This window comes from Pogonomyrmex barbatus, unplaced genomic scaffold (genome assembly GCF_055798465.1).
Source record: "Pogonomyrmex barbatus isolate J1 unplaced genomic scaffold, ASM5579846v1 scaffold3, whole genome shotgun sequence".
Lineage (NCBI taxonomy): Eukaryota > Metazoa > Arthropoda > Insecta > Hymenoptera > Formicidae > Pogonomyrmex > Pogonomyrmex barbatus.
In genome coordinates this window covers 15,345,256-15,360,594 of record NW_028297127.1, presented here as the reverse complement: position 1 = coordinate 15,360,594, position 15,339 = coordinate 15,345,256, and the positions used below count along the sequence as shown (strand labels likewise).

The window sequence follows — 15,339 nt, the reverse complement described above, 5'->3', positions numbered from 1 at the left end:
TATTTATACGTATAAATGTGTGTATTTATATTTATATATATATATATGTATGTATATTGTATATTTGTTATATGTATGTATACATATACATAACAATGTACATATACATATCTACATATATATAAATATCATATGTGATCGCACGAGGAGCGGCTGTATACGATAAACGATCGATATCGCATTATTTCATCTATCTCATATTCACATAATTAATTCGTTTTCTAAATAGGTGTTGTAAAAAAAGCTCTTGAGGATTGTGAATAGGCTTATAGGATTTAGCCTACTCTAGCCGCGCCTCGCGCATATAGCTTTTTCTTTATCTACCCCATTGCATCCCAATTATATCATAATTGGTAATGATTCAAAATTTTCAGTATATTAGCTTTAAAACATCAATAACTATATATACAAATGCATAAAACAATGTTTCAATATATCTGTTCATCTCCATAATCCTCATATCTTTTTTCGTCTTTCATATATATCTCGTTTATATATAATTATAATATATATTTTGTTTTTCTTAATTATTTTCAAATGTATATGTATATTTATATGTATATTTGTATTCATATATATATATATATATATATATATGTATATATATATATATATATATATATATATATATATATGTGTGTATATATATATATATATCTGTATATATTTTTCAATATTAATATATTTCGTATTTATAAATATAAACGCATGGACTATACTCACATACATTTTGCTTGTTTCTTACAAATTCATCTCTCTTTCTTTTTTTTTTTATTATTCTCTTTTCCCTTATTTCCTGCCCTCCATTTCTCTTTTTCTTTTTCTTTGTGATTTTTTTATATACTTATTTCTTACATGCCTTTTTACTCTTCTATATCTCTTTTTTTCTTTTTTTTCTTCTTCTCTTTCTTTTCTTTTTACAGAGATGAACATATACACATGTACACATGCACGCCCAGATTTCTCATCCTCTCTTTCACTCATTTTGTCATTCTTTTCTTCATGTCAACTTATTAATATATACGATCTTGCTTTCTAATTAATAATTGATCGTAGATTTTTTAAATATGTATATGTATCTTCTTCCTCAGGAAAGAGATTGCCGGAAGAACTCCATTTGTCTCAAAACCGCTAATGTTATTGATGAATATTTGTATTTTGATATATTAATATTGATTCGAAGGATATGTAAATCGTTGTAAAACGAGAAAGATAAATAAGTAAAATATGTTTAAAAAAATTAGAATATTGTCATGAATTTAATAGATCTTAGTTTTATCAACTAATTATTATATACAATTATAAATTATATAAAAAGGTTTACTATTTGTTTTTTAATAAATGATTGCCTTTCCACAAATGGTGATAAATATCATAAGAAGACTAATATATATTTAAAGTATTCATTTCATGTCATAATTAATAATTTCTATTTTCAAGTAGTTATCAGATAAAATATTCGATAAAAATATGTATCTATTTTTGTTTCTTTTTTATTGATGCTTTTTATTAATGATTTTTTTTTAGAGTACTTTGTTGCAATTAACAGATAGTAATCAAAATTAGATAACTGTATTCATAAAAATAATAATTCAATAATTCTACAGTTAAAACAATAGAACATATATAAAAGTTAATTATCATAATCGTTAAAGATAGTTTCATCATATTTTATCATATAATTGTTTCATTAAGATTTAAATATAATTAATCTTTTAAATGTAAAAATACGAAAATAAAATATTAAGCTATTTATACATTAATATAATTATTTATAAATTACGTATTAATTTGTTTGTTATTAAAATAAATATTATGAATTTATTAATAATACATAATAACAAATTACATAATAATAATTTCCAAATTCTATTTTTAAAGATTATTGATTATGAAATAATCATGTACATTATAAAAGATAACAATTGGTTATTAATTTATTTTGTTAAAACATTTAGTTTAATAGTTTTTCAAAAATTATAATAGAATGTGAAATATTTATAACTGAATTATTTTAAATGATTTAAGAATATTTAAGATCTAAAAAAAAATTTTGAATTGCATTGTTGGTCTTTTGAACTAAACCATTGAATCAATAATTCATTCCTCTTAATCTCGATTTACATCGATTTACATTTTATTGACGGATTGTATCAATGATTAAAAAGAAACGCTACGAAAAATTTAGAAAGAAACGTGATAAAATTTACAAGTGTTTCGAGAAAATTTTAGTGAATTAAGTATAAAATTTTATAATTTCAATGTTGGAGCATAAAGTATGATAAAGTTTTAGGCCAAAACCCGTTTTGAACATTAAATTATTGTTCATCGGTTAGATTTATGCAAGCGGCCTGGAATTCTCTCGGCCTTCTTTCTGTTTCCAATCGCAGAAAAGTTTCGACTTGTACGCTTAACTGACCTTAACTGAACTCTTTTCTTCGTGTTTTGCTTTTTTCTTCTTCTTTTTCCTTATCTTTTAAATTTAAATATATTTTATTTGTGTCTTCTTTACACTGCGATCTCGCGCGTCTTTTCTTAAGCCTACGTATGATGAATCTCGCGTTTACGCTCTACATTCTGTTGAGCTGGTGTTATGTCCTTGTTTATATGTATGTATGTGTATGTGCACATGTATTTGTATTAATTTTTACAACTTCCTTCTGAATCTCACCCGTGTAATCTTGTTTTCTTACATGTTAATGTTCGCATAAAGTATATCGCTGCGGCCGTATCATATCTCTGCACTCCAATAGAAAATGCCAATTTAATAAATAATAAAATAAGAATATAATTTTATATATTAAAGCGCATTATAAAGATAAGCGCGTTATTTCAGCTTTGATTTTCGTCCGACAATACTTAACATCATTTGATAGCGCAGTGAAACAAAACTGCAAAAATAAAACGTAGGAATTAGAAGAACGAGAACACAAGAACGAATACTCTTTTTTTAGCGGAGATATTTTGTGATTACGAGAGAGTTGCAAAATTTTTCTAAAAAAAATAAACATAAGTTTTAAATTTACGTATATATATATATATATATATATATATATATATATATAACTTAAGTTATTTAATAATTAATAAATAATTTTTAACGGCAATTAAATAGATACCTCCCAGAAAAATAAGTAATAATCAATAAATACTAATCATAGTTGAACAATACAAAACCCAAATATATATAGAGAAGAATATTAATAGAGAAAATATATTTAATTACTAACAAATTTAACATAATTTTGATATAGTACAATTTATTTGTATATGTTAACTTAATATATCATTGTAATAGCCGTTAAAAAACTTTTCAATTTTAATGGTGAACACATTTCATTTATTATATGATAAATGTATTGCATTCAATTTAAAATATAGATTTATTGGCCTTCACTTTTTCCTCAACAATTTTTACTGCTTTAAATCAGTTAATAGAAAAATAATATTATAGTGACAAATTATCACACTTTTACAGTACATTAACCGCATCATTTTATACGGTAATGGCCGATATTTTTATTTCAACAATAAAAATTTTTGACTCTTTCACTCGTGCAAATAAACGAAAGACGTTTTAAGTATTTTAATATTTTGTTCATTATTTCCAATGCATCTAAAATGTATGATAACTTTTATACTACAAAAGATGGCTTTTATTAAATAATAATTATATCAACAAAAAAAAATTTCACTTAGATTTTTGATTAATAAAAAGCGATTGTCCGGATAAGATTCGATCGCTTTTTTAATATTTCTTATGCAATACGTCTATTTTGAACATTTATTTGAAAATATCACGTTCCTTTTTATATTTCATTATTTTCTGCGCTATAACGGGGCAGCTATCATTTTGTTTTGCACAAGAACATGGGCGATGCGTAAAATCTTAGTGACACACGCGATCGCAGTTTGCCCATCCCTTTATCCCTTTTTTCCAGTCTCAATGTTGCACTATTTTCCTTTTGTCTTCAAACGAACTGAGATTTTATATAGCGCGCATAATTTAGGAACTTAAGAATACTGTAATTTCTTGTAGATATACTTTAGTCTCCGCCATCCTGCCGCTGTACGCTTCTTTGTGGTCATGAAAAAGTATTGCTAACGTTCATTAAGAATTGACTCATTTTGCACGCATTTATTATATTCTTCTTTGACTTTCATTGCGTGCACGTTCGCCCAAAAAAACAAAATGGCTGCCGTTCCACGTGATGCACGTATCCAATTTAAAATTATTTCTCTTTTTTTCTTTTTTTTGTTTACCCTGTTGTTTAATGCAATAATAACAACACGCATATAATAATCGCGTGTATATTTGTCGTTTATATAATTATAATTAATCGATCGATGACGCTCTTTGTGAATTCAATTATAATGATAATACGCAATAAGGAACCATTTATTCTGCGATATCAACGAAAGGCGAATGTCCCAGTCATATAAATTACGCGCATAATTTATTAAGGGCGATGCAGCCCTTGTCGACAGAAAGAAGGGAGGAACTTCTTACAAAACCATCAATATAATTATATATTACGTACTTCTGCATTGTCTTTTTTAAGCGTGCAATTTTTGTTAAATTCAAACGATTTCAACATGCTTGTAAATGTAGTAATACATAGTAATATATAGAAGAATTTATTTTTTATCTAGTTCTAGTAGATCTAGTTTTTTATCTAGTTCTTTATCATCCAGTGGAGAATCCTGTGATATTTAATATGCTAGAATATATTGCAAAAAATAGACGCATAATAAAAACTTGAATAATCAATATTGATTATCATCAACTAAGGTAACATAAAATTTATTTTTTTTCCCGAAAAAATTCAAAATTTCATTCTTATTTTTGATCTCAGTTTTAAAGGATTTTAAGTTTTAAAGGATATAATTTCTATGAAAATATATTGAATATATATTTCATTTTGCATTTGAAAATAATAAAAAATGTTCTATTTTATAATTCAAAAAAGAAGTTTTATTTTTATTAGTATTTTGTGATTCTAAATAGAAACTATGTATATTAAAAAATTATGTATATTAAATAACATCAAAATAGATTAAATAATATTTAAAAAAGTTTATTTAACTATTTAAAGTATTAAAATAAATATAAAAAAATCTAATAATCGAAAGAAGAAAAACTTCGACTCTATATTGGATTTTAATCTAGAAAGTGACATCACTGATAAATTCAAAGTTATTCAAGCGAGATCAATGCAACTTAATATCTGTATGTTGATAATTAACTCGATAGTGATATCCATTCATTGAATTTCTATAGAAATAAATTTCCAGTTATTTAAAGAAATTTAGCACTAAATATCTTACTCTCTTAAAATCTTCCGGAAGCTCATGCCTTGAATAAACATTTCTATTCTTATGCTAATTGAAATTCCTCTCATCTTTCTGCGCAGTATCATAAGGTCACAACGAAGTTAATAAATCCCAATCACCATTGGAATCTATCCAATCTTTGCTTATTCATTCGTCAATTGGACCGCGTTATAATAAAGTCACAGTGAAATTATCTGAGAAAAAAAGGAGTGATCGCACAAGTGGCTGAAAACACGACTTCAGAATGCGATGTTTGAATTGAATTGAAGTATCATTTATTTATTTTCTGCATTGTATAACGTAGTCCAATCGAGGAAACTAGGATCTCAAAAGGGGCCTACCTCTCTTTTACGTTGAGTGGATCTGTGGCCTCTTCTAATATCCGAAATATTACTGGAAGCGCGATGGAACGCAACATCCGATGTCCAGCCGTATTTGCGATATATAGATTATAATATAATATTCACTCTCACGTTTATGTCTTTCCTCGCTAGCCCATTTTAGTCCCTAGACCTAAACGCGACCGCTATTAACGACCACACTTTAATCCTAAAGGGTAAACGCTTTCGCACTCTCATGCACACTTTTATCATCTTTCTCCCCATTTCTCTCACGCTCGGTCTTTCTTTCGTATATCTTTAGGTTTTATCTCTCTTTTTTTTCTCATTTCACCTTTGACATTTTCCTCCTCTTAAGTTAGCATTTGAAGCGCACTATCAACCGATGCTCTGTACATCGCGGACGAAGATTACGCAATATTTCTATGTATATATTTGCTACCTTCCTCTCTCAACTTGATCTTTTTTCTTGATCGTTTGATCTCCCGCTGTATGAATCTTAAGTTTGCACCTATACGTTGGTTATCACTGACGCTGGTTAACTATATTTCGTTTACTTGTCTTGTGTGTTATAAATTGAAACTATGGTGTAATGAAGAACCATGAATCGCTACACTCACATGTCAACCAGAGCTAGTTAAGCCAGATTATCGGTGTAACTCAGCCTTAGACGCCGTGGATGTAAAGGGATGTGTCGTAGCTTTCGTGTGTACGCGTGTGCGTATGTGTTTGTGTACTGTGTCGCGCGGTTTCCCGCTGAAAAAACTCTTGTATCTTCTTTTTCTTTGATCGTGTTGGCTCATCTATAGGGTCATGCATATACGGCATATCATTTTAAATTAATTATATGATAATTGGCGTACGATACGCGTAATAATATATGTATATATACATATGCATATACATATATATATATATATATATATATATATGTATATATATATATATATATATATATATATATATGTATATATATATATTTATATACATAATGAGGGTTACTGCACGTAATCGGTTTTTTAAAGCTATACAGCGGCCGATTAGAGTCATAACAGTCATAGTCCGGCGCCTCCGGAAGCTCCAAGTGGAACTTTGAAGTGAACGTTCGGTGTCAATCAGAATTACAGAATAAATCAACGCCATTTATATCCTCATCTTCTTTTTGTTTTAAATGCAACGATATCACCGCTGCGTTGAGCGATTTCATATAATGCAGTTTAATTATATCTAATATAATACAATAAAGAAATTTAATGACATATTTTTCGAAGCTCTTTCGATTATCGCAAAACATATCATATTGCCATGAAATATTGCATTGAAATATAGTACTCTTTTGAAGTTTATGATCATAAATTTACACAAATTTATTTATAATTCTTATTATGAACGTACATTGAACGTACATTGAACAGTCACATTTGGGATATAAATGGCGGATTTGATGACAAAGAGCAGCTGAAGAACTTCCGCTATTCTGTGTGGATTCTAACAATATCATCTATTACTGTTCTCTCTTTTTGGAAGTCTTTCGATGTTGCGCTTCTCATCGTTTTGAACTTGCCTCGTCAGTCCGACATTCGACGCCACCTCTCTTGCGTGTCTTCCCCCTTTCCGCAAATAATGCTAACAGCGTGACATCCAAGTATGTAACACGCCTATATGTGTAACTCTCTTGCTTGCCCGCCGTTACATCTTTCCGCATTATTTCGTTGCGCACCCGGGAAAGTAGGACTGCGACAGGACAGGAGAAAAGCACCGTTCCGCCATTTAGCCAGCGAAAAGGCACATTGGGAGAGAAAAAGGAGCTTGAATCTGCATGTGTAGGCGTAGAGAAAGGGCAGCAAAAAGGATCGCTTGATTTATCCACTCTACTATTTCATCAGCCTTTATCCCTCTTCTTTTTTTCTCTCTTCTCCGCGTCATCGTTCCTCTCTCGGCCGCCAAACTCTTCAATCCCTCCCGCGCATACGATCAAAACTTGAAAGCCCAGAAACAAAGGGTCTTTCCCAGGTGTGAACGCGCGTATGTGCCTATCATTTATATATAATATACGCGGGCACGCGCGGTGCATGGCGCTCGTCAATAATTGCAATCGCCATAGTAATCATTGTAATAATTAATAGTTATAATATTCGTGAGAGTTGGTATCTCTTCCGTCTCTTTAACTGTCTTAAATATTAGAGGTCATACGTTATCTATAATAATTATCAATTATTTATATATATATATATATATGTGTATATATATATTTATATCTTTATATATATATATACTATTTATATATATTCTAGACTTAACCGCTTAAATATTTAGCAATTAATAATATTAATTTAATTTATTATTATTATATTATTATTTCTTTTATTAATGTCGGAGAACGGGCTGGCGTTAATACGCAGTTTCGGCCATAACTAGCCTATTGCAGCGCGTTGTTATCTCTTCCTGTTTCCGTCTGACGGTCGATCTTTCTGTCGTTTTTCTCATCTTTTTCCTCTGACCTTCTCTGGACGTCTTCTCCATTACATCAGTTTCTTTCTCTTGCTCATCAACAGAATTAATTTTCTTCTCTCTATCTATAATTGTATCCAACTGGATTCGACTAATGTTCTAAATTCTTTCTTAATGCATTATTACATATTCGCGTAATATTACATCCGGTTATTTACAATCCGGATTTTGAAGTTGCATTGATTGGATCTTACTTGATATTTGTCTTCTATTTGACATTATCCATTTTTTTTTAATGCGTTGCAACTTTTGATCTTATTTATATCTTTGAATCTATACAGTAGGTGTGTACGTGGTTTTTTTCGTCCAGAGACTGTCCACTATACTTAGCTGCCTCAAATCATCCATGTTGCTTATTATCAGGCGACCGTGCTGCGTTCTGCCGTCTCGTCCATCCTAACGAAGAAAGAAATAAGACAATAAATTAGACGTGTATCTTGGAAAAAATAATTTTATAAGAATTTTTCTAAATCAATTCATATAGCCAAAATAAAGACGGATATGAAATCTCTTAAAGACATGTTCAAGTCTTATTGGTATCATTTAAATATAAATAAAGATTAAAGATTACTTGTGTTTTTTTTAAATATAGTTAAATAGTTAAAAAAATGAGGTTTGTTTCATGTATTGATATTCTGTTTCAAATTATATATTTTGTATGCGACATGGATAATACTATATTAAAAATTATAAGATGAAAAGAAGATCTAATTGTTTCGTATTGTAAAGTGTTCTTAATAAATTCATTTTGATATAAAATATAAGTACCATCTGATGAAATATTATTGACGGCATATATACCTGTTAATAGGTCTTAACAAGGCTCAATGGTAGCCATTAGTGAACGCCGCTGGTATTAGAGGACCCTGGAACAATACAATATATCGGTTTGATCAACCTTCCCATAAAAATAATGATTACTAATAATAGTGAGCGCAAAGAAACCCTTATGTTTGCCTGCATATCTAAGATTGCAGCGTGCAATTGCGGTACTTGGCCTTTGAGGTTGTAGAATCCTTCTTTTGTGCTATGTTTCTCGAAATTGTACAATATAAAGATAATAATAAGTGACAGAAATGCGAAGAATAATATATATAAAATGATGTTACGTGGGAAGTCTTCGGTATATTAAATGTATTGATATTGCAGAGAATAAATCAGAAAGAAATCCATAAACGATATTAAGTTTATCTTCGAAAACAAGCCAATGTAATAATTGCCATACTATACCTGACGGACCAGAGATGAATATCATAAAGTATAGAATTATGATATAGAATGTATAAAGCGTACAGTAATAATAGACATATATAGAAGCAATTTTTTTGTGAGATTGATAATCAATTGTATTAAATATAATATATGTTCGCAAGAAGGTATTGTATTTACATTTGCTGATCATAAATGCATAAAGCTGATGAAATTGTATGGTAATATGGAATGAAACGATAAAGAGCCTGATTGATGGTCAAATAATTCTTTAATTTTGTTTTATTACGTCAACGTAAATTCATTTCAAATTCTTGCGTGCGATATAAATTTTTATATATAAAAATGTGAATATACGTTTTTCCATTGTTATTTATTTGGATAATTTGTTTTATCAGCCGTAAACAGTTGTTAGAGAAACATTGATGTTTATATATTTAGCAAGAATACTTTAGCAGACTTTTCTGCATTTATAATTAAAATGCGACGTAAAAGCTTTTTCTGATTAATTTTTTCATAATTATTTCTAGTTTAAAATGTGGCTGCTATTTTTTACAATCTCTTCCAATTTTATTTTATATTTATTGTCAATTACGAAATTCTGTTTAATTCACAAAATTTTATCCATCAAACTTATTGAAAATAATTTTATTTTCGATGCTACATAAAAATTATGCAGCAAACCACATCAATGAATGGAATAAATAAATTGATTAGATAAATCTCGTATGCTGGTCATGAGATGCAGAAGTGTCAGATTTTCACGATCTTGCTCTTTATCCTTACATTCCAACTCTCTCGGGAGGGGCCCGATTCGGTGAACAAAGGGGGAGCATTAAGTGGACTTACGGGACTGTAGTTGAGCGGGGCACGGGATACGGCGATCGCGGGGAACGCGGTCGTGGGGGGCTGCGGGCTAGCTGCGGCCTGGACGTAGCTTGCGACTGCGGAATCCGCGGCTGCGGCTGCTGCTGCGGCGGCGGCGCTCGAGCTGTACATGTCAATCGGGCCCGGTGAATTGGCCGCCGGGAAAGACCGGCCCTGCGGCCCACCGTGGCCGCCGGCCGCGTGCGGCGACGCCGGCGGGAATCCGGCCTGCGCTGCGGCCGCCTGGTAGTTGTTCATCACTGCAACGAACCCGCGTCAATGTTCACCTTCTTATCCCGATCGAGCAGAGGTCGTCGACAAGACGAGGGCGAGCTTCGCCGAAGCTCGTCCTCGTCTTCCGCGAGACGCGCAAAGCATAAAGATATTTATAAAATATACTTTCAAATTCAGACTTGAAAAATACACAAGAATTATTTTCAAAATTCTCAATTACGGTGGCCCATTTGAATGGCGTAATCTAATTATACTGTTATGTATAATTATGTCATTATTTTTTTTTATTTAAGGAATTAATTTATTTAAGGAAAATAATTATCCTTAGAAAGTAAATCTATATAAATGTTCAGCTTTGACTGTGCCAGAATAATTGAGAATCTAAAGAAATGTCATCTTTTATTTAACTATTAAATGATTATTAAGCCGCGCCATTAATTTTTTATTTTGTAATTGTAGCGTATATAACATCTTATAACAATTAAATATCTGAGTGACAATTATGAGACGTGAATATTCTGATTGTTTCATTCTGCCCGTGATAGCGATACGAGCGTTGCATGCCTTATCCTTTTTAGGAATCTTCCATGCAAGTACCTTGAGGCACGTTGCTCTCTCTCCGTTGGCGTTTGCCCTTAGTTTTTAGCTTTTTCGCCTCTTTCCGCTTACTAATATCAAACTCATTTCAGTTGTATAACGATACGCTCTAGCGGGTTAAATCTCATTAGAGATAAGGTTCTTTAACTCATATACATATACTATACAGTGTGATGTTTGTTGTAACGAGCTCACGCATATTCGTGCACAAATGAACGACGATAATCTCTGGTCTACATTTTTACTTCGAGGACTGTGCATGTGCCTCCCGTTTAAATAATCGCGCAAATGCCATTACATCAATGAGTGTGTATCATGTTTACGCACAATACAAGTTGAATACAAGGAAATGGATAGAGTCAATTTGACAAATATCTTCTCGTGATTTCATTGGAGAAGAAAAAGAAAGGAATAAAAGAAGACACTCATGAAGCGCATGGCAAGGCAGCCTTTACATACGACCATAGAGACAATAAAAAAAGCGCCTTGCACATATATATGTATGACATTGTACAACACGTCACTGGGACAAGCAACGCAATCGCACGAGGCAGTGATGGCGATCAACTTGAAAAGTTACGAGATACAACAGGCTTTCGACTACGTTTACTGTTCTAACGTTTGGTCTGCACGAGAATTGATTTTCTTTCGTGCTATTAAGAAGTCGGAGCAAAAATTGACAGATTTGGTTTGATTAGAAAAACCAAAGACGAGGAAAACTAAACTTACCCCATTTCGCGTTCAAAGTAAAAATCACGCGTGAGAATACAAACAAGGGAAGAATAAAAAGGGAACAATTATGGTAATTACAAAATCTGGTGCAATGAAAGACAAATCAATTAAATTTGTGCCAATACCTTTAGAAATTAAGTGTATTTTCTTGTGATATTCATATTGAATGTGTTAACAAAAATTTGATGTGTTATGAATCTAAATAATAAGTTATTTCAAATAGCAAAACGAAATTCAGATAATACTCGGCAGTTATTTTATTCTTCCAACTATAGCGAAATTAAGAAAATTTAAAAATAATTTTCCATCTCATGAAAAATTTAATAAAGTAAAAAATTTAATATTAGAAATAATTGTCTTTTTTTTACTAAATTGTATTGTTGGTAAAAAATTATAATTATTATTAAAAGTAATATTAAACTCGAAAAGTCATTTTTTTCATTAAATAAACACTGATGTTTTTTTTTAATAATCTAAATTTTTGAATGGTATTTCTAATTTTTTACTATGTATTTCTCTCTCTTTTACAACTAGAATATTGAAATATTTTGTACTTTCAATAAGAGATATCACGAGAAATATGTTATTCTTGCAAATTCTTTTTTGCAGTGTACTAACACATTGATATTTAGTATACACATAACGCACAACAGCAAGGATTAAGTTCTAATGCGATTACTATGTTTATAGAATGTTCGAAACGTCTCTACTAATAACTGCTCTTCGTTTCCATACATACAAAAATACCAAGGAGCGAAACTAGTCTACGTTACTCTCAAAGCTGTATCGCACACGGGAAAACAATGTCTCGGCGTGTCGTCCGCATTCTGAAACTTTAGCACTCGTAAAAACTCTGACAGATAGCCAATAAGAAGCAGCGGAGATTAATGCATCTGACTCGAGCGATTCCGTGTATCGGGCTCGCGTTGTTTGCGCGCAAGAGCTCGCGTAAATGTCATACGGTACGTACTTTCGGATTAACGGCGGTCACAAAAGCAGAGGAGGAAAAAGACGACGAGAACAAAGCGAAGAGAAGAAGAAGAGGAAGAAACGGCGGAAAGGAATGAGCGCGCGGGGAGGAGAGGAGAGATCGTAAGCGGGCGGTACGCGAAGAATTTGAAACTCTCTCGACGGGTGCAAGAGGGAAAGAGGGATGGCGACGGGGCCACGGGAAACCGAAAGCGCCCCGGCGTACAATCTAAAAACCCATTCAGCTTTTAAACTCTTGACAATGGCGGCCGGTTACAAAGTTTTGTGCCGATGCCATGGCGAGAGGCAGGCGTGTGGAGATCGGTGTGGGGGCTGGAGGAGGGACGAGCGCGATTCAAAAGTTTGATTTATTTGAGAGGAGATTGCGGACGGCACGACGGTGCGACGGCGGGCAGATCGGGGGCAGATTCTAGATGGGGGAGTACGAAAAAAAAAAATATATATATATATATATATAGAAGAACAGAGGCGTATTTCGCTGCCGGTATCTCGGCGCCTTCGCATGTGCAACACTTCTTTTCGGAAACGCGTCTGTCCCTCGTTTTTCTTCCTTTCGCTTTTTCTCGCGTCTTTCCGTCTTTCTTTTCGGTGATTCAGCAGGAAATGATTACGTGATAATTGAGAGATGAAAAGTAAAAACGGTATTCGTTAGGATTTATGTTTTTTTCACGAAAAGACGTCACTTTGTATTGAGGTAAAGAAAGACATCAAGAAACAAGGTGCTAAACTGAAAAATTATTTGTCTCTTCATTTATTTGGCAAAATAAGCGGTACAGTCCTATTTACTTTATCCCAAAGATAATATCACGAGCGCAATTAACGCTATTGATTCTCCACGTCAATTTCTGTTGATTATTTAGTCGAGGCTTAGTGATAAAATAATTCTATGTATAACAGTCATGCAGAATAATCATGCTTAACAAAGTAGCCATGCTTTCCGTTATTCGCGTATACGAATCATAATCGTCTTTTGAAATTACAGATATTAACCGATGAAAATTTTTCTACGATAGTTATCGTTTCACTAAATGGAGATTGATTCTTGAAAACCAATTATTAAGCAATCCATGAAATGATAAAATTGAAAACATTAAGGTATAATGTTTCGCAAAATTATCCGTCTTCGTATCTGTAAGCAGAATTCAGTTTGAGAAAATATTGCTGCAAAATACTAGACAATATTAAAATGAGATGGCAGAAGCAATGATTGATTCGAACATAATATTGCATTTAGTGTTTTATTCCGCAATATTCCGTTCAAGCCATCGCGAGTATTCTCTCAAAGATATTGCGCACAATTTTTATTGCTCGCGTGACTAGTTAACGAAAAAGCCATCATAGCCGAAATTGTTTGCATTTCTGGGCGAATCGATCGCAACGCGACGAAGCAAGTCGAGAAAGCGCATTACATTCGCACAGCCGAGAAGAAGAAAGACTTTTAAAACGTACCAGAAAGTGCTTGTGTAAGTAGGGGCGTGTTGTTGTTTGGGGTGAGCTGTCCATTGGTTAGATCCACTGAAACATAAAACTTCGATCACAACTGCGCCATATTTGCAATATTACGCGTATGTATTTCGTTATTCATTTTCGTCGACTATCACTCGGCAATAGTTTGGAAGCTAATGTATATATATATATATATATATATATATATATTAAAAGAAAATAAAAGAAAAGAATAGAACGAATAGAAAAGTGATGACGCGCCAGATGGATTGACGATTGAAAAGAGAACAGACAAGCAAAGAGTGATTTTTCCGAATGTGTTGCTTTGTCAATCGTCTCTCTTGTTTTCGAGTTTCGTCCGAGGATATCGACAATCCTCAAGTATGCGTGCCTTCTGCCTCTCGTCTTCGATACTCAAGTATGAAAAGTGGCTCTTAAATGTTTACACAGACGGGGTGGTTCTTTATCGCGGAAAATTACATTCGACGGATGAATTCGCGCGTGTAAGGAAACACGTTGGAAATAACGGAAGCGCCATACATCGCCGAAAAGTGTGACAGGTGTTTTCTCTAGGCACTTAGAAAGCTTTCGTTCGTATCGTCAGTATCAGTTTTCTCCATCGGGCGAGGATGTTCGAAACCGCGTTGGCGTTTACTGCCACGACTACGGTTTCGATTCGGATGCATCAACTGGCTGCGGCAATAATGGAACCTAGGGGTATCGATCGCCGTCGAAACTACAGTGCGAGAGACTCCCTGGAGTAGCACTCGATGCATCGAAATGCACTTCGGTATTAATATGCATTTTCCGTATGGAATAGACGAAGGCAGAAACGTACGAAACGCGATAAACGAGGCGGGACGATTCGAGAAAAATTCTCGAGAAATGGTTGTACTTCGAAAGATCGCGCATAAGGGATTTCTGTATCGGATAAAGAGATAGAAAGAGAGAGAGCGAGAGAGAGAGAGAGAGAGAGAGAGAGAGAGAGAGAGAGAGAGAGAGAGAGGATGAGAGAAAGAGAGAATGAGAGAAAGAGACTGATGACGACGGAAAAGGATACGCGGCATATATGTGAATGTAT

The 15,339-nt window shown here is 32.7% G+C and overlaps 1 protein-coding gene across 7 annotated transcripts in view; it reads right to left on the bottom strand.

The window, feature by feature from the left end:
- Positions 1 to 758: 758 nt before the first annotated feature.
- Rbp6 (RNA-binding protein 6) overlaps positions 759 to 15,339 on the bottom strand; it is a 596,225-nt gene continuing 581,644 nt past the window's right edge. For all 7 annotated transcript variants that reach the window (XM_089079353.1, XM_025218444.2, XM_011639884.2 and 4 more), the window contains 4 exons: positions 14,262 to 14,327; positions 10,242 to 10,519; positions 8,985 to 9,049; positions 759 to 8,579 (listed from right to left, as the gene is read on the bottom strand). In XM_089079353.1, coding sequence (XP_088935479.1) covers positions 9,008 to 9,049; positions 10,242 to 10,519; positions 14,262 to 14,327 — 386 coding nt within the window. In that variant the 3' untranslated portion in view covers positions 759 to 8,579; positions 8,985 to 9,007. The remainder of the gene's footprint in view (positions 8,580 to 8,984; positions 9,050 to 10,241; positions 10,520 to 14,261; positions 14,328 to 15,339) is intronic.